At 37.5% G+C, this 22,280-nt stretch overlaps 1 protein-coding gene across 5 annotated transcripts in view; it reads right to left on the bottom strand.

Annotated features, from left to right (window-relative positions):
* The window catches only part of USP37 (ubiquitin specific peptidase 37), an 89,483-nt gene that overhangs the window by 38,511 nt on the left and 28,692 nt on the right, over positions 1-22,280 (bottom strand). For all 5 annotated transcript variants that reach the window (XM_018059460.1, XM_018059485.1, XM_018059466.1 and 2 more), the window contains 5 exons: positions 21,258-21,355; positions 18,609-18,693; positions 10,847-11,008; positions 941-1,072; positions 658-781 (listed from right to left, as the gene is read on the bottom strand). In XM_018059460.1, the coding sequence (XP_017914949.1) occupies positions 658-781; positions 941-1,072; positions 10,847-11,008; positions 18,609-18,693; positions 21,258-21,355 (601 nt within the window). The remainder of the gene's footprint in view (positions 1-657; positions 782-940; positions 1,073-10,846; positions 11,009-18,608; positions 18,694-21,257; positions 21,356-22,280) is intronic.

Genomic DNA, 22,280 nt, shown 5'->3' with positions numbered 1-22,280 from the left:
ATGACAGATTTTATGTTCCTAACTATAAGTTAGATTAGCATGACTAATAAGCGAATCATTCCTTCATTTGTTTTCAAAAAAAGAGTGATTTTTCTAAAATAGCCTTTGTAACTAAAATAGTCTAAGGTCCTACAATGGGGCAAATCACATCGATATTATTAAAATGATAAAATACACAGAGTCATATTGAACCTTACTGGAAGTCCTCCAACCTGTAATGAACACGTATACAAATCTCATTTTAAAATAAAATTGGGATTTCCTTGGTGATCCCGGGCTTAAGAATCTGCCTGCCAATACAGGGGAGATTGGTTCAATCCCTGGCCTGGGGAACTAAGATCCCACATGCCTGGGGGCAACTTAAGTCCGTGCATCACATCTATCGAGCCCGCGATAGAGAGCCTGTGCTAGAGAGCCCGTGCTCCACAATAAGAGAAGCCATCACAATGGGAAGCCTGCGCACTTCAACTACAGAGTAGCCCCTGTTTGCCATAACTAGAGAAAGCCCATTCGCAGCAACAAAGAACTTATGCACCACAACATACACCCAACACAGCCAAAAATATATAAATAATAAGATAAACTAAATTGGGTAACACACTAAAATCATCTCAATTTTCCCAATCTCTAAGGTACTTAAAAACAATTAGTACTCACATTCTGCATATAACCAGAGAATCTCTCTGCTGTAGCCGAAATAGCATTTTTAACCTTCTTGAGTAAGTCTTTTTTGGTCTCTGAATTACAGATATCTTTTTTAACAAGCAAGTGTGCAAAGCGTCTGATAAAACAAGAGAGACAAGTTTAGCAGGTTTTACAAAACACTGGAAGGTATATTTTAAGGACTGCTAACAATGGCACATAAAATTTTAAGTATATAAAACACCAATATTCTATAATCGACAGTTAAGAGGTTACTCAGTAAGTATATAATAATTACCTGATAAGTGCATTGAGTGGAATTTTCTTCCATGGGATACCTTGCTTGAGCAAGTCATTTGCAAATGATTGGAGTGAAAACAGAGATTGTAAAATAGCATTCATATAGCAGGTATTTCCCAAATTGGAGAAGCTGAAAATGAAAGAAATGGTACTTTTGAAGACAACAGTAGTTCCTAAAACATGTTCACTTGAGCAGGGGTCCTCCACTATAATATGCATCAGAATCACCTGGAAAGCTTGTTGAACTACATACTGCTGGGGCCCAACTCCAGAATTTCTGATTCTGTAGGTCTGGACAGGAAACGTGCAAAAATGTGTGTGTCTAAAAGGGTCTCAGTTGATGCAGACGCTGCTGGTGTGGAGACCACACTTAGAGAACCACCACAGTCTAACATTATTACACTTTAGTTTCAACTCAAGGAAAATTCTGTTTTCAAATGAATGCTAAAAAGGATAGGGGACTTAGTCAGAACATATGTATGCTAAATGGGTACTGTCAAATATTATTCCAAAGTACACTGTTTGAAAGTTTGAAAAAAACATTTGTAAATATTCTCTTTCAGAAAAGTTGCACAGAAAAATATTTTTTACCAGACTCACTAATTTGTTAACCCTTTTGTTACTATATGCTTTATCATTTAACACCTCTCCTTATATATTTTTCCTGACCCATTTAAGAATAAGTTGCATAGATCATAGCCATTTAGCTCTAAATACTTCAGGATATATCTCATAAGAATAAGAATATTCTCTTATATAGCTAGAGTACAGTTACAAACATTATAAAATTTAATGCTAACATAATACCCTTATCTAATATACTAAAAACCTCTTGATGAAAGTGAAGAGGAGAGTGAAAAAGTTGGCTTAAAGCTCAACACTCAGAAAATGAAGATCATGGCATCCGGTCCCATCACTTCATGGCAAGTAGATGGGGAAACAGTGGAAACAGTGTCAGACCTTATTTTTTGGGGCTCCAAAATCACTGCAGATGGTGACTGCAGGCATGAAATTAAAAGATGCTTACTCCTTGCAAGGAAAGTTATGACCAACCTAGAAAGCATATTAAAAAGCAGAGACATTACTGTGCCAACAAAGGTCCATCTAGTCAAAGCTATGGTTTTTCAAGTAGTCATGTATGGATGTGAGAGTTGGACTGTGAAGAAAGCTGAGTGCCAAAGATTTGATGCTTTTGAACTGTGGTGTTGGAGAAGACTCTTGAGAGTCCCTTGGACTGCAAGGAGATCCAACCAGTCCATTCTAAAGATCAGTCCTGGGTGTTTTTTGGAAGGAATGATGCTAAAGCTGAAACTCCAGTACTTTGGCCACCTCACGTGAAGAGTTGACTCATTGGAAAAGACCCTGATGCTGGGAAAGATTGAAGGCAGGAGGAGAAGGGGATGACAGAGGATGAGATGGCTAGATGGCATCACCGACTCAATGGAACTGAGTTTGAGTGAACTCCGGGAGTTGGTGATGGACAGGGAGGCTTGGTGTGCTGCGATTCATGGGGTTGCAAAGAGTCGGTCACGACTGAGCGACTGAACTGAACTGAACTAAATATACTTTCTTTAATCCAATTTTCTCAATTGACCCAGTGTTTCTCTATGTACTGTTTCTCCCTAAGCACAACATTCAGTCCAGGATAACATAATGCAAAATTTTGCTTTTAATTTCATACACCTACTTCTTATTTTCTTTACATTTTTTTCCCTACAACCTCACAATTTTCCATTCCTTATAGGAATTTGACCCTTTCATCTAGTTATCAAATTTGTTGGATATTCTTTTATATTATCTTGGTAATGCTGGTGCAATGTACTTTTATTTTTTATTTTAGTGATTTGAGTCTTCATTCTTTTTTCTTTGCCTGTTTATCTAAAGATCTGTCAATTTTGTGGATCTTTTCAAGGAAGTAACTTTTGGTTTTCTCTATTATTTTTCTACTCTCCATTCTGTTGATCTCTGCTCTAATTTTTAGTATTCTCTTTCTTCAGCTAAATTTGCGCTTCATTTGTTATTCTTTCTCTAGTTCCTCAGAGTGTAAAGTTAGGTTGTTGAGGTCATTAAAAAAAAGTCATAGTAAAATACATAAAACACAATATTTGCCAAAAAATCATTAAGAATACAGCTTACAAGGGATTAAGTACATTCACCACCATTCAGCTCCAGAATTTTTCATCTTCCCAAACTGAAATTCTGTACCTATCAAACAATAATTCTTCATTCCCCTTTCTCTGGCAACCACCATTCTATTTTCTGACCCTACAAATTTGTCTACTCTAGGTAATTCATTTAAGTGGAATCATATAGTATTTGTCCTGTGGTGACTGGTTTCACCTAGCATAATGAGTAGGTTCAAGGTTCATTCACACTGTAGCATGTGTCAGACTTTCTTTCCTATTTAAGGATGAACAGTATTCCATTGTATGCATATATTAATACCATGTTTATCTACTCATTCATTGGCAGACATTTAGGCTGCTTCCACCTTGACTATTGCTATAATGCTGTTATTATTATGGACGTACAAACATCTGTTCATGTCATGGCTCTTACTTATTTCAGATATGTGTGCTGGATCATATGGTAAGTCTAGTCTTAATTCTTTGAAGAACTGTCATACTATTTTCCATAACACCTGCTCTATTTTACATTCCCACTAGCAATGTACAAGGGTTCTAATTTCTCCACATTCTCATAAACACTGTTTTTTAACGTAGGCACTAGCTGCTAGAAATCTCCCTAGGAGATTTTTGTTTTTACCCTTTCTCATTAGTTCTGGTATGCCGTTTTATCCTTCATTTGTCTTCAAGTAATTTTTAACTTCTCTTGTGATTTTATTCTTTGACTCACTGGTTGTTTAAGAGTATGCTGTTTAATTTTCACATATTTCCAATTTTCTGTTACTGATTTCTAACTTCATTCTATTGTGACTGCAGAAGATACTTTGAATGATTTCGATCTTTTAAAATGTATTGACACTTACTGTATGGCCTAACAGGGTTTCTACTGGAAAATGTTTCATGTGCATGTAAGAAGAATGCATATTCTGCCCTTGGGTGGAGTCTTCTATTAGGTTGGTGTAAACGTAACTGCAGTTTTGGACTGTGAATTTTAAATAACTAGGCTCAAACACCTGTATTAATCAAAACAGGAACCATTACAATCAACACGTTTGCCAGTGAGAAAGAAGTCTGTTTATTCCTGTAGTGTAAAAATCTGTGCTTTGGGATTCAACCACCTCTTGGAAAGCAATTTCGCCTCCTGCTTATTGTGGAAGTGTTTTCCCTGCAAGAAGTTGTTGAGATACTTGAGGAACTAGTAGTTGGTTGGTGAGACATCAGGTGAATATGGCAGATGAGGCAAAACTTCGTAGCCCAACTCGTTCAACTTTTGAAGCGTTGGCTGTGTGATGTGTGGTCGGGTATTGTCATGGAGAAGAACTGGGTCCTTCCTGTTGACCAATGACGACTGCAGGCACCGCAGTTTTCGATACATCTCATCGAATCGCTGAGCATAATTCTCAGATGTAATGGTCTTGCCAGGATTCAGAAAGCTATAGTAGATCAGACTGGCAGCAGATCACCAAACAGTGATCATCTTTATTTTGATGCCAAGTTTGGCTTTGGGAAGTGCTCTGGAGCTTCTCCTAGGCCCAACCATTGTGCTACTCATTGCAGGTTGTTGTATAAAACCCACTTTATATCACAAGTCACAATCCAATTGAGAAACATCTCATTGTAGGGTAGAATAAGAGAAGATGACACTTCAAAATGATTTTCTTTTGATTTTCAGTCAACTCCTGAAGTACCCCCTTATACCAAGCTTTTTCACCTTTCTAATTTGCTGCAAATGCCAAATGACTGTAGAATGGTAGTGTAGTTTTAAGAGGATCAACTGATTGTGGTCACCTTTCGATGGCTGACCACTGCACTCTTCATCTTGAACCACCACTGCACTGTACACTTGTTAGCAGTTCCTGGGCCAAATGGATTGTTGATGTTGCGAGTTGTCTCCACTGCTTTATGACCCATTATGAACTTATAAGAAAACTGCTTGAATTTGCTTTTTGTCTAACATCATTTCCCTAGTCTAAAATACATAATAAACAGCAAAACATAAAACAAGAAATGTGCATTAAAATGACGTATAACATAACCACATTTAAGAATGTATTCCAATATCGAATGGCAAAGTTCAACAATGCAAAACCACAATTACTTTTGCACCAACCAACTACATTAGTTAGGTCTAAGCAGTTCACAGTGTTGGTCAACTCCCATATTTCCGTACTGACTTTTCTGTTTATATGTTCTATATATTACTGAAGTGAAGTATTGATGTCTCCAACTATTATTTTTACAATTCTATTTTTCCCCCTCCAGTTTTCTTAAAAATTTTGTCTTTTAAACTAATGTCTCTAATCAAAGCTATGGTTTTTCCAGTGGTCATGTATGGATGTGAGAGTTGGACTGTGAAGAAAGCTGAACGCTGAAGAATTGATGCTTTTGAACTGTGGTGTTGGAGAAGACTCTTGAGAGTCCCTCGGACTGCAAGGAGATCCAATCAGTCCATTCTAAAGGAGATCAGTCCTGGGATTTCTTTGGAAGGGATGATGCTAAAGCTGAAACTCCTATACTTTGGCCACCTCATGCGAAGAGTTGACTCATTGGAAAAGACCCTGATGCTTGGAAGGGATTGGGGGCAGGAGGAGAAGGGGACGACAGAGGATGAGATGGCTGGATGGCATCACCAACTCAATGTTTGAGTGAACTCCGGGAGTTGGTGATGGACAGGGAGGCCTGGCGTGCTGTGATTCATGGGGTTGCAAAGAGTCAGTCACGAATGAGCGACTGAACCGAACTGAACTATGCTTTCTCAGGAATGGTTTCTATTAACTTCTTCTATCAGTGGGAGCACCCTGATAGGCTTCTTTTTTCTTCTATGGAAACTGGTGAAAGTATTTTTTACCTTTACTGGGATCAATTTAAATAAACTATTGATATTATTTTCTAAATCATGAACTTTTTTTATACTTTGTTACTGATCAGGTGATAACTGCAGAAACAAAAATCTGTGGCATTAATACGTCTCTGGTTAATAATGTGTTTATTTACTATTTTTCAGTTCTTTGTTACATGCAATTCAAACTTTAATCTTTATTATTATCTTGCTTTTGTTTCCTTTTGGATTATTTTGTTCTTCTATACTCTTTGTTCATTTTGTGCTTGGAATTCATATTTTCATCCTTTCATTTGTATTGATACAGGTATCTAGGACTAATTTTTTTCTGATCACTGCTGTAAATGTATCCCATAGATACTGATAAACAGAGTTTTCATTATCATTCATCTTCAGAACATCTGTTATTTGTGTTTGACTCAAGGGTCACTGGGAGAAGGCAATGGAAACCCATTCCAGTACTCCTGCCTGGAAAATCCCATGGGCAGGGGAGCCTGGTAGGCTACAATCCATGGGGTCGCAAAGAGACGGACACGACTGAGCGACTTCACTTTCATTTTCATGCACTGGAGAAGGAAATGGCAAGCCACTCCAGTGTTCTTGCCTGGAGAATCCCAGGGATGGAGGAGCCTGGTGGGCTGCCGTCTATGGGGTCGCACAGAGTCGGACACGACTGAAGCGACTTAGCAGCAGAAGCAGCAGCAACAGCAAGGGTCACTTAATAGGGTTTTTAGAATTTCTAGTTGGAAGTTACATTTTTAATATTTAGTTTCATGTTTATTATCCAGTTTCATTTTACTGTGATCAAAAGATGGTGGCTGTCCCATTTCTACTTTATGGGGTCTCCTGATTTTTCCTTTGTGCCCTAACATGTGATTACTTTTTGTGAATGCTCTGTATGTGCTTGAAAAGGTCTGTACTCTATGATCAGAGTATGGCATTTACTGTTTTCTGTAGATCTATCTGATGATTTTTTTGATGTTTTATGTCCTTAAATATTCTATTTTATCAGCTATTAGGACCGCAACCTCTGCTTTCTTAACTGTTTCTAACGGACGGCCAAATTGCTTTCCCTCCCTTTATTTTACAACTTTAAAAATCACTGTTCTAGGTATATCTCTATTATACAGCACAGAATTGATTTTGCTTTCTGAGCTACTTTGAAAATATTTTTCTATTAGATGTGTCAGACCATTCACATTTCTTGATGTGACAAATACATTTGGACTCAACTGTGTCCCATTGCTATGTTTTACTTATTCATCTGGTGTTTTAGAAATATCTCTTGATTTTAAAAAAGGTTTTTTTAAAAAGTGGTTATATCTGTATTTATATTTTTATAGTGCTTGTAATTCTTTTTTTTTCTATCTAATCTGTCCATTTTAAATAGTACTTTTTGACTTGCACTTACTACTGATGACAGTCAATTTAGTTATTTTACTTTTCTTTCTCTCTCCTTCCATTTTTAGTTACAATCATACTCCTTTGTCAGAAGAGAGAATATGTATATGTCATTCTTATATATTGGTGTTTCCACCATTGTCTTATCTCTATAACTGAATATATCAAACATTCACCATCTATCTTTTGCCAGTATCTCCTTCATTACCTCTTGGCTAGATGAAGCTCATACCCTATAGAGACCTCAGGAAGAGCTTATGTGTACATTATTCCAAGTTCTTCCACTTTAAAACTTATTTTTTCCTAGCCCACATACCTGACAGCTTAGATTGGCATATCTGTTTATCCTTTCTTTCATCAAGTTTCTTGAAAATGATGTTCTTTTTTCATCTGCTTTTAATGATGACTGAGAAGTCTATTTCTCTTTCCCTCACAAATTATCTCACCTTTTGACTCAAGGCACTAAGGATTTTATATCATCTTTAAAGTCTTATACTTGTACTAAGATGTGTCTTGTTCATTCAATATTCCAGGTACTTGGAGGGCTCTTTGAATGTATAAATTCAGTAATTTTATTTCTGAAAATTTTATTTCAAAGTTTTCTTGGGTTATGGTTATAAATACTTGTTCTGTTTCACTGTTAGGATTTTTTTCTTCAGAGATTCTAATTATATGTGCCATGGGACCTTGCCTGTTTTCTAATTCAACTACTTCCTCACTGACTGCTTATACTTCTTTTTTTTCCCCCGCTTATACTTCTTTATCTCATTTTCCTCCTTGTTTTTTCCTTCAAAGTCCCTTATTAAATTTTCATTTGAACTTATTTTCCCTTGGGGAACTTTCATTTAGACTTAATTTTTGATATGATGTTGCCTGTCTTCCTCTCTCTCTCTTTTGTGTTCAAGCAACTATCATTTCTTCCTGATTGCCCATTCTGATTGTGGGTTAGAATTATTGATTTATGGTGCTTTTTTCATATCTTCAAATGCTTATTTGAGGATATTTAATTCAGTTTTGAGTACTATATAACAATTTTCTTGCAGTTCGTATTGGTTTTTGGGGTAGAATTTTTACTGGACTAAATATTTTGACACATATTTTCTGTTTTTCACTTCTAGTCTGTATAGAGGTAGCCTGTTTTTTAACATTTGTATTCATTTCGTGGATCTGGTGACTAATTCAAGCACATCCTCTTCTATTACTTTAACAAAGTGCACTTTCCTTAATGGGTGGTGGTGGTGGTGGTAGAAGAATTACCAGATGATCCAGCAATCTCACTCCTGGGCATATATCTAGACAAAACTATAATTAAAAAAGACACATGCAGCCCTATGTTCACAGCAGCACTATTCACAGAAGCCAAGACATGGAAACAAACCAAATGTCCACTGACAGATGAATGGATAAAGAAAGAGTACGAGTGTGAGTGTGAGTGTGTGTGTGTGTGTATGTGTATGAATGGATAAAGAAAGTGTGTGTGTGTACTACTCGGCCATAAAAAAGTATGAAATAATGCCATATGCAGCAACACAGATACAACTAGAGATTATCACACTAAGTGAAGTAAATCAGACAGGGAAAGAAAAATGCCATATGATATCACTCATATGTGGAATCGAAAATATGTCACAAGTGAACCTATCTGTGAAACAGAATCATGGTCATAAACAACATCTGGTGGTTGCCAAGGGGGAGGGATAGAGTTGGAAGTTGGGGATCAGCAGATCTAAGCTATTATATACAGAAAGGATAAACAGCAAGGTCCTACTGTATAGCACAGGGAGCTATATTCAATATCCTATGATAAAACATACGGAAAAGAACATTTTAAATATGTATAACTGAATCATTATGCTGTATAGCAGAAATTAACACTGTAAATCAACTATACTTCAATTAAAAATCTTTTTCTTTTATATTTATGCAAGATGACTGATAGTCACTAAACTTACTGTGGTAATCATTTCATGATGTATATGAGTCCAATTATTATGCTGTACAATTTAAACTTATACAGTGCTGTATGCCAATTATACTGCAATAAAGCTGCAAGGAAAAATATGCAAGAGGGCTCCAACTACCTAGATTCACTATTAGTGTATTACAACACCTCAAGTAAGTTAATTAATTCCTCTAAGCCTTAGTTGTGCTGCACTGTGTATAGGCGCTTGGTTACATCTGACTCTGCAACCCCATGGACTGTAGCCCACCAGGCTCTGTTGTCCATGGGATACTCCAGGTAAGAATACTGGAGAGGGTTGTCGTGCCCTCCTCCAGGGGATCTTTCAACCAAGGGATCGAACTGAGGTCTTAAACCCAGGTCTCCCGCCCTGTAGGCAGACTCTTTACCATCTGAGTCACCAGGGAAGACCAAAAATACTGGAATGGGTCGCCTTTGCCTTCTCCAGGGGATTTCCCCAACCCAGTAATTGAGCCAGGGTCTCCTGCATTGCAGGTGGATTCTTTGCCAGGTGAGCTACCAGGGAAGCACAAGTCTTATTCCCTTAATCTACAAAAACAGATTTTTTAATACATCTAGCTCAGAGAGCTACTGTGAGGATTTAAAGACAAAATTCATTGAAACACAGTTTCTGGCACATAACAAACACTTCAGCTATGACTGATATTACTATTACAGCTATTATACCATGATCTCATTTTTGTATGGTTAATAAAAATATAAGCATGAGGCTGGTAAAGATAAAAATAAAATTAATACTGAAGTATCTAAGGAGATGGACGAAGTATAGGAGATTTAAGAATACGCATTTTCTTCTTTATGATTTTTTATATATATATTTATATATATATATATATACACATTTGGAGGAGCCTGGTGGGCTACAGTCCATGGGGTCGCTAAGAGTTGGACATGCCTGAACGACTTCACTTTCACTTTTCACTTTCATGCATTGGAGAAGGAAATGGCAACCCACTCCAGTGTTTTTGCCTGGAGAATCCCAGGGACGGGTGAGCCTGGTGGGCTGCTGTCTATGGAGTCGCACAGAGTCAGACATGACTGAAGCAACTTGGCAGCAGCAGCAGCAGCAGCAGCATACATTTACACGGAAACACACACACGCGTGTTTTGTTTTCAAGGTCCAAAAATTAGAGACTAGATAATGAACGGAACTTCATGGACGTGATAAATCTTTAATAAGTGAAAATATATTTGAGAACTATAATTTATGACTCTTTTAATCATTTTTTATACCAAGTGAAAGGGCTTCCCAGGTGGTGCTAGTGGTAAAGAACTGGTCTGCCAATACAGAAGATATAAGAGACCACTATAACAGATGTAAGAGATGTGGGTTTGATCTCTGGGTCAGGAAGATCCCCTGGAGGAGGGCATGGCAAGCCATTCCCGTATTCTTGCCTGGAGAATCCCCATGGACAAAGGAGCCTGGTGGGCTACAGTCTACAGGGACACAAAGAGTCGGACACGACTGAAGAGATTTAGCATGCACACATACCAAGTAGAACATACTTCAGTTGAATCACTTTATAAAAAGAAAGCGAAATAAAATAATTTACCTACCCCTGCAGTTGCTGCTGTTGGTGAGAGGAAAGGGGCACTCTTGGCTTGTTCCAACCAGTGTAATCCTGGTTACACCTCAGTTTTTTAACAGAAAGAGGAGCTGGCTGAGGAAGAAATCCCAAACTTCTTTTGGCAGATGGAGTTTGGCTTGAAATATTAGTCCTATAAAAAAGAAAATTTAACAAAGAAACAAAACAAATTTGAATGCTGCTTTCTTCCCCTACTAGATTCAGAGAAGTCAATGTCTAGGGGGAAATAAATATCCTAAATTTGAGGAAATATCAGTAATAATGATCACTTGGGAAAAAAATTTCACAAATGTAAATTAGCAAATCTAGTGATAGGGAGCTGAAGAGGCAAATAATATGGTAATGTACAATCAAAATAAGCCAAGTTAATAGCTTGAGAAAAAATACAGTTTTACTTTTTTATTCATTTTTATCCACCTGATGGCTATCATACATCAGTTTACCTAGTCTTGAAAACCTTTAGGCAGTGAACTCTTTCCACTATTATGCAACAAATATTCTTACCCAATCTCCTTGAGAACTTACTCTAATTTATAAGCTTAGCAGTGAAAATGTTAGGAATATTTTTAATTTTCATTTAAAATTTTCCTAGCTAATGATTGTTTCCCAAAAATGCTGTACCAATTTATGTTTCCACCAATAGAGAATTTCCCCCAATAGACAATTTCCCCTTTTCACATAGTCTCCATTACAGTATTATCCCTCTAATGAATGGAACATGATTTCATTGTTATTTTATAATTTCCTCATTATTACCTAAGTTGAACATATCAGTCTTTCTTTATGGTTTCAGTTTCTATCTTAAGAATCATTCTATAAAGTAAGATCAGAGAAATGGTTTACTATATGCTTTTAACAATTTAAAATCTTGTTTTCCCTCCTATTCAGGTCTTTAATTTGCCTGGACATTTACTTTTTGCATCCTACAAAGCAGGAATATGATACAGTTTTTTATAAGGAAAAGCCAACTGTCCTCGAACAACTTACTATGTGCCAAGGACATCTGTTAGCCAGTGTTTGGTTTTTTACTTAAAAAAAAAACACAAAAAACTGTGAAATAGAATAGAAAAGTATATAAAAGTCCAATGTGTAGCACTGTTGTATAAAAATAAAGTGTGGAGCTTAACATATTTTTATAAAGCAAACACATAAGTAACAACCATTAATGTCAAAAACCTCCAAGTGCCCCTTCCCAATCACAACCTTGAAGTTATCATTAGCTTTCTATCAGCTTTATTCCTTACTATGTACTCCTATACACTGTAGTTTGGACAAGACACATGTATATTTTTTCATCCTTCTGCTTCCAACCTTTCTCCATCTTTATACTGCAATTGTCTTTTAAATAGCATATGAGATTATCATTCTTCCTTTAAAATCTAGTCTTTTACTGAAACATTTAGTGTATTTATACTTAGTGTCATTACTGATTTAGGTTAATAGCCTGATACCCTTGGTCTACTAATTCTATCCTATGTATCATTTCTTTTTTTTTTTAGTTTAAATTTATTTATTTTAATTGGAGGCTACTTTACAATATTGTATTGGTTTTGCCATACATCAACATGAATCCGCCATATGTGTCATTTCTGAGTCAGTATTTATTAATTTTTCTCTTCCTTATGAGTTGTTTTTTGTTTCTTTGTACACTTCATAGTATTTTCTTGGAGGCCAGAAACTGTGAAATTTTATCTTGTGGGGTACTGGATACTTTTTATTTCTATACATTCTCAAATTTTGTTATGGGATGTGGTTAGGTTACCCAGAAACAGTACAATGTTGGGTTTAAGGTTTGTTATCTGGGAGCAGAGCAGCAATTCGTCTAGGGACAGTTTTTCCTCATTAATGAGGCGAGTCTTTTTGGAGGCATTCAAATGGCCATTAGGAACAGGAACTATGCCTGGCTTTATATATATACTCTAAGTATCATCCATTTAGATCCTTTAGGGTGGTTCTTTCCCTGGCCTCGACCAGTCTCCTCACCTGCACATGCTGCTCAGCACTCAAAATGAATACTCAAGGGGGACTCTCTGCAGATCTCTACAATTCCTTCTTTGTGTAGCTTTCCCTTCTGGTACTCTGCTTTGTGAATTCTAGCCACCTTGCATTCCCTAGATTCCTAGCTCCACTTCCTCAACTCAGGAAGAGCCCAGGACTGGCTCTGCCTGGTTCCCTGTCCTTGTGTGGCAACCTAGAAACTTTCACTAGCAAGCAAGCTAACATAGTCATAAAGCTAATTTATTTCCCATCTCTCAGGGATCACTGTCCTTCACTGATTCATGTCCAATGTCTTGAGATGCAATGTTTCACATAGTTTGTCCAGGTTCTTGGTTGTTTCAGGAAGGAGGATAATGCGGTCCTTGACAGTCCATCTTGGACAGAAGTGGAAGTCATCTTTAACTTTTTAATATGTTAAAGTTAATGCCAAAAATGTCCTTTTCATCATAGGGAACTGGAAAGCAAAAGTAAGAAGTCAACAGATACCTAGAGCAACGTTTGGCCTTGGAGTACAAAATGAAGCAGGGCAAAGTTTAACAGAGTTTTGCCAAGAGAATGCACTGGTCATAGAAAACAACACAAGAGACAACTCTACACATGGACACCACCAGATGGTCAATACTGAAATCAGACTGACTATGTTCTTTGCAGCAGAAGATGGAGGAGCTCTATATAGTCAGCAAAACAAGAATGGGAGGTGAGTGGCTCAGATCATGAACTCCTTATTGCCAAATTCAGACTTAAATTAATAAAAGTAGAGAAAACCACTAGATCATTCAGGTATGACATAAATCAAATCTCTTATGATTATACAGTGGAAATGCAAATAGATTCCAGGGATTAGATCTGATGAACAGAGTGCCTAAAGAACTCTATAGTTTGTGACACTGTACAAGAGGTGGCGGTCAAAACCATCCCCAAGAACAGAAATGCAAAAAGGCAAAATGGTTGTCTGAGGAGGCCTTACACATAGCTGAGAAAAAAAGAGAAGCGAAAGGCAAAGAGAACAGGAAAGACATAAGCATCTGAATAGAGTTCCAAAGAATAGCAAGGAGAGGTAAGAAAGCCCTCCCAAGGAACAATGCAAAGAAACAGAGGAAAACAACAGAATGGGAAAGACTAGAGATCTCTTCAAGAAAGTCAGAGATACCAAGGGAACATTTCATGCAAAGATGGGCATAGTAAGGGACAGAAAAGGTATGGACCTAACAGAAGCAGAATATACTAAGAAGTGGCAAGAATACACAGAACTATACAAAAAAGATCTTCATGACCCAGATAACCATGATGGTGTGATCTCTCACCTAGTGCCAGACATCTTGGAATGTGAAATCAAGTGGCCTTTAGGAAGCATCGCTACAAACAAAGCAAGTGGAGGTGATGGAATTCCAGTTGAGCTAATTCAAAATCCTAAAAGATGATGCTGTGAAAGTGCTGCACTCAATACGCCAGCAAATTTGGAAAACTCAGCGGTGGCCACAGGACTGGAAAAGGTCCGTTTTCATTAAAATCGCAAAGAGCAATGCCAAAAAATGTTCAAACTACTGCACAACTGCACTCATCTCACACACTAGCCAAGTAATGCTCAAAATTCTCCAAGCCAGGCTTTAACAGTACGTGAACCGAGAACTTCCAGATGTTCAAGTTGGATGTAGAAAAGGCAGTAGAAACAGAGATCAAATTGCCAACATCCGTTGGATCACTGAAAAAGCAAGAGTTCCAGAAAAACATCTCCTTCTGCTTCATTGATTACGCCAAAGTCTTTGACTATATGGATCACAAAAAACTGTGGAAAATTCTTCAAGAGATGAGAATACCAGACCACCTTACCTACCTCCTGAGAAATCTATATGCAGGTCAAGAAGCAACAGTCAGAACTGGACATGGAACAACAGACTGCTTCCAAATTGGGAAAGGAGTACGTCAAGGCTGTATATTGTCACCCTGCTTATTTAACTTATATGCAGAATACATCATGTGAAAGGCTGGGCTGGATGAAGCATAAGCTGAAATCAAGATTACCAGGAGAAATAGCAACAACCTCAGACACACAAATGACACCACCTTTATGGCCGAAAGCGAAGAGGAACTAAAGAGCCTCTTGATAAAGGTGAAAGAGGAGCATGAAAAATCTGGCTTAAAACTCAGCATTCAAAGAACTAAGAGAATGGCATTCAGCTCCATCACCTCACAGCAAATAGATGGGGAAACAATGGAAACTGTGACAGACTTTATTTTCTTGGGCTCCAAAATCACTGCAGATGGTGAATGCAGCCATGAAATTTTAAAAGATGCTTCATTCTTGGAAGAAAAGGTATGACCAACCAAGAAAGCATATGAAAAAGCAGAGCCATTACTTTGTTGAAAAGGTCTGTGTCATCAAAGCTATGACTTTTGCAGGAAAATAAATTCTGAATATTCATCGGAAGGACTGATGCTTAAACTCCAATACTTGGGCCACCTGAGACAAAGAGCCGACTCGTTAGAAAAGACCCTGATGCTGGGAAAGATTGAAGGCAGGAGGAGAAGGGGACGATAGAGGACAAGATGGTTGGATGGCATCACTGACTCAATGCACATGAGTTTGAGCAAGCTACAGGAAATGTTGAGGGAGGCCTGGTGTGCTGCAGTCCACAGGAACTGCAAAGAGTTGGACACAAATGAGAAACTGAACATCAACAAAGTTAACTGTGGCCTCCTCTCAAACAAAATAAGGAACTTAAAATGTTTTAATTTCCCATACTCTTCTCTACTCATTTATTGTAACCTCTTTTGGTATAATATTGTTAATCTTTTGTTTTCAATCCTAATCATTTTTATAAAAACTATCAAAATATATTTAGATGCATAATAAGTCTGGAAAGATATTAGTAATAGCAGTTGCCTCCTGAAAGAAAATGAGCAAGTAGGAGTTAGGAGAGATTTACTTTTCACTGTATGCACTCTGTAGCTTCTGAAGTTTCTACCATATGCCCTTATTACTTCTACAAAAGAATAAATATTAAAGGTACTTAATTTTTAAAGATGCTTAAAAATTTTTTTGCTCACTGATTTTTCTTACTTTTACTCCTTTCTTTGTTTACTTTTCTTCTTGCTAAATAAATTCTGTCCTTGCATTCTTGAATTAAAATTTAACTGGATGTGTAGTTCTTTGGTATCATCTGTTCCTACTGTTGCTGATGTCAGTCTGTTTTCATTTTATAGATGATATTTTTGTTTCTGGCAGCTTTTAAAAATTTCTTTACCCATCATCTTCCACAAGGTAGATTTAAAAAAATATGTATCCGCTCTTTGGCATTTGTTGAGGCTTTTCAGTGTGGACTTCCTCATTTTCATCCGGTATTTCTTTGACAAATTCCCTTCCTTTATTTTCTTTAGTCTATTTTTTTTTTCTCCAAAATGCTGTTAAGACATAGTTCAGTTCAGTCACTCAGTCGTGTCTGACTCTTTGTGACCCCATGAACCATAGCACGCCAGGCCCCCCGTCCATCACCAACTCCTGGAGTTTACCCAAACCCATGTCCAGAGTTGGTGATGCCATCCAACCATCTCATCCTCTGTCGTCCCCTTCTCTTCCTGCCCTCAATCTTTCCCAGCATAGAGGGTTAAAAAACAAAATAATGGATGGTAGACCAAGAAGCCCGACATAAATCTTTTTTATAAATTCATAGATTTTTAATGAATTTGAAATAAATTTTCTATAAATCTTTTGAAATAAAGTTCATTTACATTTACAATCTCCTCTTTATCTATGCTACATCCTATGATCATGGATTTTTGCTTGTTTAGTAGCTGTCTCAGTCTGGACCTCTAATCTGCATAGGACTTTATATCAGGGGTTCAGAATTTTTGCCCCTACATAGGGAACATTAAAGCAGATACCAACCAATGCAAACCCCATTTTTGGGTATTTGCTTTCTATCAGGCTTCCCCAGTGGCTCAGTGGTAAAGAAACTGCCTGCAATGTAGGAGACATGGGTTTGATCCCTGGGTCGGGAAGAGCTCCTGAAGGAGGGAATGGCAACCCACTCCAGTATTTTTGCTAGGAAAATCCCATGGACAAAGGAGCCTGGTGGGCTACAGTCAGTCCATAGGGTTTGCAAAGAGCTGGACACAACTGAAGTGACTGAGCACAAGCAGAAGGAGCACCAGGTAAGCAGCATATTAAGGTTCCAAATGCAGGCAGTTACACAGAAGTGTTTGGCCTTGGTTTACTAGCACAGTGGAGAGGGAAATGACAACCCACTCCAGTATCCTTGCCTGGAGAATCTCATGGACGGGGGAACCTGGTGGGCTACAGTCCATGGGGTCACAAAGAGTTGGGCACAGCTAAGCGACTAACACTTACTTACTAGCAGAGAGGGCAGTTCGAGATATCCAGCTTCATGTATCTTCAAAAAAGAAATCAAGTTCTGACTGGGGGTCAAGTTCAGTTTCCAACCTCATGTTGGTTTTGAAGACCCAGCCCTAAATACTTGACTCCAGTCTGGGTTTTAAACATGCTTTATGGCTTCAGCCTTTACTCAACATTATTTTTCTTACCAGTCTGAAAATTTTCATTTTATCTTTGAGGGCAGTTTTGTATTAAAAGAAATTTTTATTTCTTCAACAATTCCTATGTGCAATGAATATGCTCATTCTATTACTTTGAAAAGAAATCTGTACTGTATTTAAACAGTTGAAAACCAAATTTAGTTTTTTTTCAACTTGGACTCCTTTAAGATTCTTCTAGTAAGGAGAAATATATTAAGCTTCCTCTCTTAAATTCAAAGAGACAACCATTAAAGTCATAAAGTGCTCGACAGATTCCACCCAACGCTGAGTATATCTAAATATATAATATCAAATTCTTCAACTCACCTTAATCATTTAACACAAATAATCTAGATATTTTTACCACTTTGAATTAAATTCTAGCAAAAAATAAAATATGACTTAACTGGTCATTATCTATGAGTGATCACTATGCTATATAGTAGCATATTTATACTCTCACTTTTTACAACTGCCCTTCTGTGTGGCATTCTATGAACACATATATATTCATACTCAATAAACCTCAAAAATTTAACCTACATCTCTGCGTCAGTCGCTCAGCTGTGTCCGACTCTGCGACTCCACGGACTATAGCCCACTGGGCTCCTCTGTCTATGGAATTCTACAGGCAAGAACACTGGAACGGGTTGCCACTTCCTTCTCCAAGGGACCTTCCTGACCCAGGGATTAAACCCGGGTCTCCTGCATTGCAGGCAGATTCTTTACCATCTGAGCTGTATTTCTAGAATCACCAATTAAATTTCTGACTAGCCTTTTCCAGGAAAAGATACTAAGGTGAAACGTTTTGCTCTTTTAGGAATACACCTTAAATTCTGGTAGGTAGCTTAACAAACATGCAAGCAATAAAGGCAATTTTAAAATGTCTCAGTGGGGAATTACTTTACTTGGGATGATGGAAAATACACTGGTCTAGAATCTGATCACACTGCAAGTCACAACCTGTGGCCTCAGTACAAGTCTTCCTAGACAGCAGGTTTATACACGTGTTGAAAAACATAAAAAGCAATAGTCTGAACTAAACTAGAGTACCCTGTAACTAAAATGCCATGAATCTATAATTTTCATCTATGTTGTTAAATCAATGTATTCATTTAGAGCACAACACATAGATCCTCCCATCATTTAATATTCAAAGAAAGCTCTTCAAGTTCTTCAGAAGGCATATAGTCCATGCATACCTGTCTAGGTTAGTGCTGCCAGGAGTATAGTCCTTGGTTGCAGTTCTGCTACCATAAAAAGATGATGACTGCAAAGGTAGAAGCCCTAGAAAAATGGACACAGGAAAAATTCAATTCCTAAATCAACCATTCAAGTTCATTTAATAATAAAATTACGCATTGGGCTTGTTTATATTTAACTCTATTTTCCCCTTTCTTTTCAGCAAAGTAATACCTACATTGCATGTCTGAAGATCAAATACTATGACTAGTTTGTAAGAGGTTACAAAAGAATACTCTCTAGCCCTAAAGCTCCACAAATTTTTCTTCCAATTTCTAACCAATTTTTGAAATTCAGTTTCTCTGATTTCCTCCATAACATTAGGTATAATTTATATAACATTTGTATAATTTCTCAATTTATTAATTTTAAACAGCATCAGCTGGCTCCCTCAAGAAAAATTAGAAATAATTTCTCATTTATATCACCTCTACTCCTCTTCTCTCCAACCAATTATCAGTTGTGTTATTTTATCATTTTATTTATTTTTTTGGCTGTGTCATGTGGCTTGTGAGATCTTAGTTCCTTGACCAGGGATTGAACTCCAGCCAATGACAGTGAAAGCACCAGGTCCTGACCACTGGATTGCTTGGGAACTCCCCATCAGTTGTGTTGAGTTCTACTGATGAACTTTGCAACATTAACACACTTAAAACTCTCTACATTTTGTTCCATGAAACTTTACCAGTTGACCTCTTATACTTTCCTCTCTCTCTCCTCTTCCACATCAATACTTGTAAGATGTACCATAACTCCAACAGTATTAAATATTAATGCATCTATTAAGTATTAATACATCTTTAAGTATTCTGTATTCTAACTATAGTGAAAGTAAAAGAGATGTTGCTCAGTCGTGTCCAACTCTTTGTGACCCCATAGACTGTAGCCTACCACACTCCTCCACCCATGGGATTTTCCAGGCAAGAGTACTGGAGTGGGTTGCCATTTCCTTCTCCAGAGGATCTTCCCGACCCAGGGATTGAACCTGGGTCTCCTGCATTGTAGGCAGATGATTTACTGTCTGAGCTACCAGGGAAGTCCTTTCTAACCACAGGTTGATTGTAAAAGCTGAAAACCAAAAAACAGCATTTATATAATGAATTATTACTTCAGAGGTGAGAATTATATTAGAGCTTTCTCTTTCTGTCAGAGTCCAATTTATATGTAAGTCTGAACCCCTAAACGGAGAAGGCAATGGCAACCCACTCCAGTACTTTTGCCTGGAAAATCCCATGGACGGAGGAGGCTGGCAGGCTGCAGTCCATGGGGTCGCTAAGAGTTCGGCACTACTGAGCAACTGCACTTTCACTTTTCACTTTCATGCATTGCAGAAGGAAATGGCAACCCACTCCAGTATTCTTGCCTGGAGAATCCCAGGGACGGGGGAGCCTAGTGGGCTCCCGTCTATGGGGTTGCACAGAGTTGGACATGACTGAAATGACTTAGCAGCAGCAGCAGCAGCAGCTGAACCCCTAAAAGGAGACTGTTTCTAGAGTTCAGATGAAATGAATTCTCTCAAACTCCCAATTTATCAAAATAATGCCATATTTTAGCTTTCTTCAATTTCAAGTTAAACACAATATTCAAATCAATACTAGATACATGAGTCTCTAAGAAGTTCAGAGGACCAGAGTGATGCTAAGTATAGGAAGCAGCAATAAAAATTCAGGGACAATCTTTTAGTTTTTGTTAAAAACAAGGTGAGCTTATACAACTCTTTATGTGATAATTACAAGATCTTCTGGAACTTCTAATAACCAGAAACACTGATAAGTTTTAATTTCAACAACTTTAACTCCTTGGATTCATTCCATGGTCCAGGTACTTTGACAATGAAAGAACTTAATTCTAGGTAGTTGAATAGGGAGATGTAAAGCTTAAATTCCTTGTAAGCAAAATAAAAATCCCCTTATAGTTCTAATATTTTAAAAAATATTTTAGCCAAGTACCAGGATACAAATTTGGAGAAGGCAATGGCACCCCACTCCAGTACTCTTGCCTGGAAAATCCCATGGACAGAGCAGCCTGGAAGGCTACAGTCCATGGGGTTGCTGAGAGTCGGACACGACTGAGCGACTTCACTTTCGTGCATTGGAGAAGGAAATGGCAACCCACTCCAGTGTTCTTGCTTGGAGAATTCCAGGGATGGGGGAGCCTGGTGGGCTGCCATCTATGGGGTCGCACGGAGTCGGACATGACTGAAGCGACTTAGCAGCAGCAGCAGCAGCAGGATACAAATTAGGTAGGGCTTCCAAGGTGGCTCAGTGGTAAAGTATCCACCTGCCAAGCAGGGGACATGGGTTTGATCCTTGGTTTGGGAAGATCCCCTGGAGAAGGAAACGGTAACCAACTCTAGAATTTCTGCCTGGGAAATCCCATGGACAGAGGAGGCTGGTGGGCTACAGTCCATGGGGTCACAAAGAGTTGAACACAACCGATCGACTAAACAGCAACAACAGGATATAAATTCGCATCCGATAACTAGTACAAAATTTACACAGTGTTCCTAAATACGTGAGAAATATGCCCCAGTTTACATTTCTATTTCTAGTTAATACTATATATATCATATCATAAACAACTATATTATGCAAAGACCAAATACTTACCTGATGTCCTATTCTCTTCTGACTGTTTCAAACTCAGTTGCTTCTCTCTACTGCTGGCTAAATACTTTCTTGAGGGATCTGTCATAGCCTTGTTGTTCCTATAGTTAATAATTTAATTCAAACATATATGTATAAAGATATAATTCTTAATTTTAAATAGTTGTCATTAGAATTTACATTTCAATTGCTGAATTAATTGACATGCTTAGAAGTTACGCTACAAGGTGTTAAAACCTTACGTAAATGAGAATCATAAAAACAAGCTTTTCATTACCTAGTCAAAAGTCAATCCAATCCAAAACCCTGGTTATTAGGCAAAAATGAAGGAGCAGTTCCTTTATAAAAAAGTCAAACCAGAGACAGCAAGAATATATAGGTTTTCTTTGCCAAAAGCAAGTCCAGATGAAATGATTCAGCTACTAAGACCAAAAGAATCAATTAAGAACTAAAGTGAAAAAATTATAATAAAAAAATTGAAAATAAAAGAAGCAAACCATTCGATCTTGATAATGAATAGCTCTAAAAAGTAAAATAAGCAAAATCCAAAATGTTCTTATAGTCTTTGTAACTGAAATGTTATCACTAAATGTCAACATTTCAATTCATAGTGACTAAACTACTTTAAGTTCATGAACACAAAGTTAAAATTTCTTAAGCCCCTTTCCCCTGATCTATTATTCCCAAATACCTGAACCTATATTAAGTAGAGGGTCCATTGAGAAACATGCTCATGCTTTGATTAAAAGAGCTTATTTTAGGAGATCCATCATGAATAAAGCCTACAAGCAGACAATGTAGATGCTCCACCCAGATTCCCTCTGGTCTTATTTTTGTGTCCTCTCCTTCACACCAATTAAAGTTTTTTTCCTCCCAATTTTTTTTCCTTTAATATTAGAGTATAGGTGGTTAACAATGCTTTGTTACTTCCAGGTGTACTGCAAAGTGATTTAGTTATGCATATACATATATCTATTCTTTTTCAAGTTCTTCTATTTGGGTTGGTTTTTAAATTTTTTTGATAGC

This window comes from Capra hircus, chromosome 2 (assembly GCF_001704415.2).
Source record: "Capra hircus breed San Clemente chromosome 2, ASM170441v1, whole genome shotgun sequence".
Lineage (NCBI taxonomy): Eukaryota > Metazoa > Chordata > Mammalia > Artiodactyla > Bovidae > Capra > Capra hircus.
This window is presented reverse-complemented; position numbering and strand designations above follow the sequence as displayed.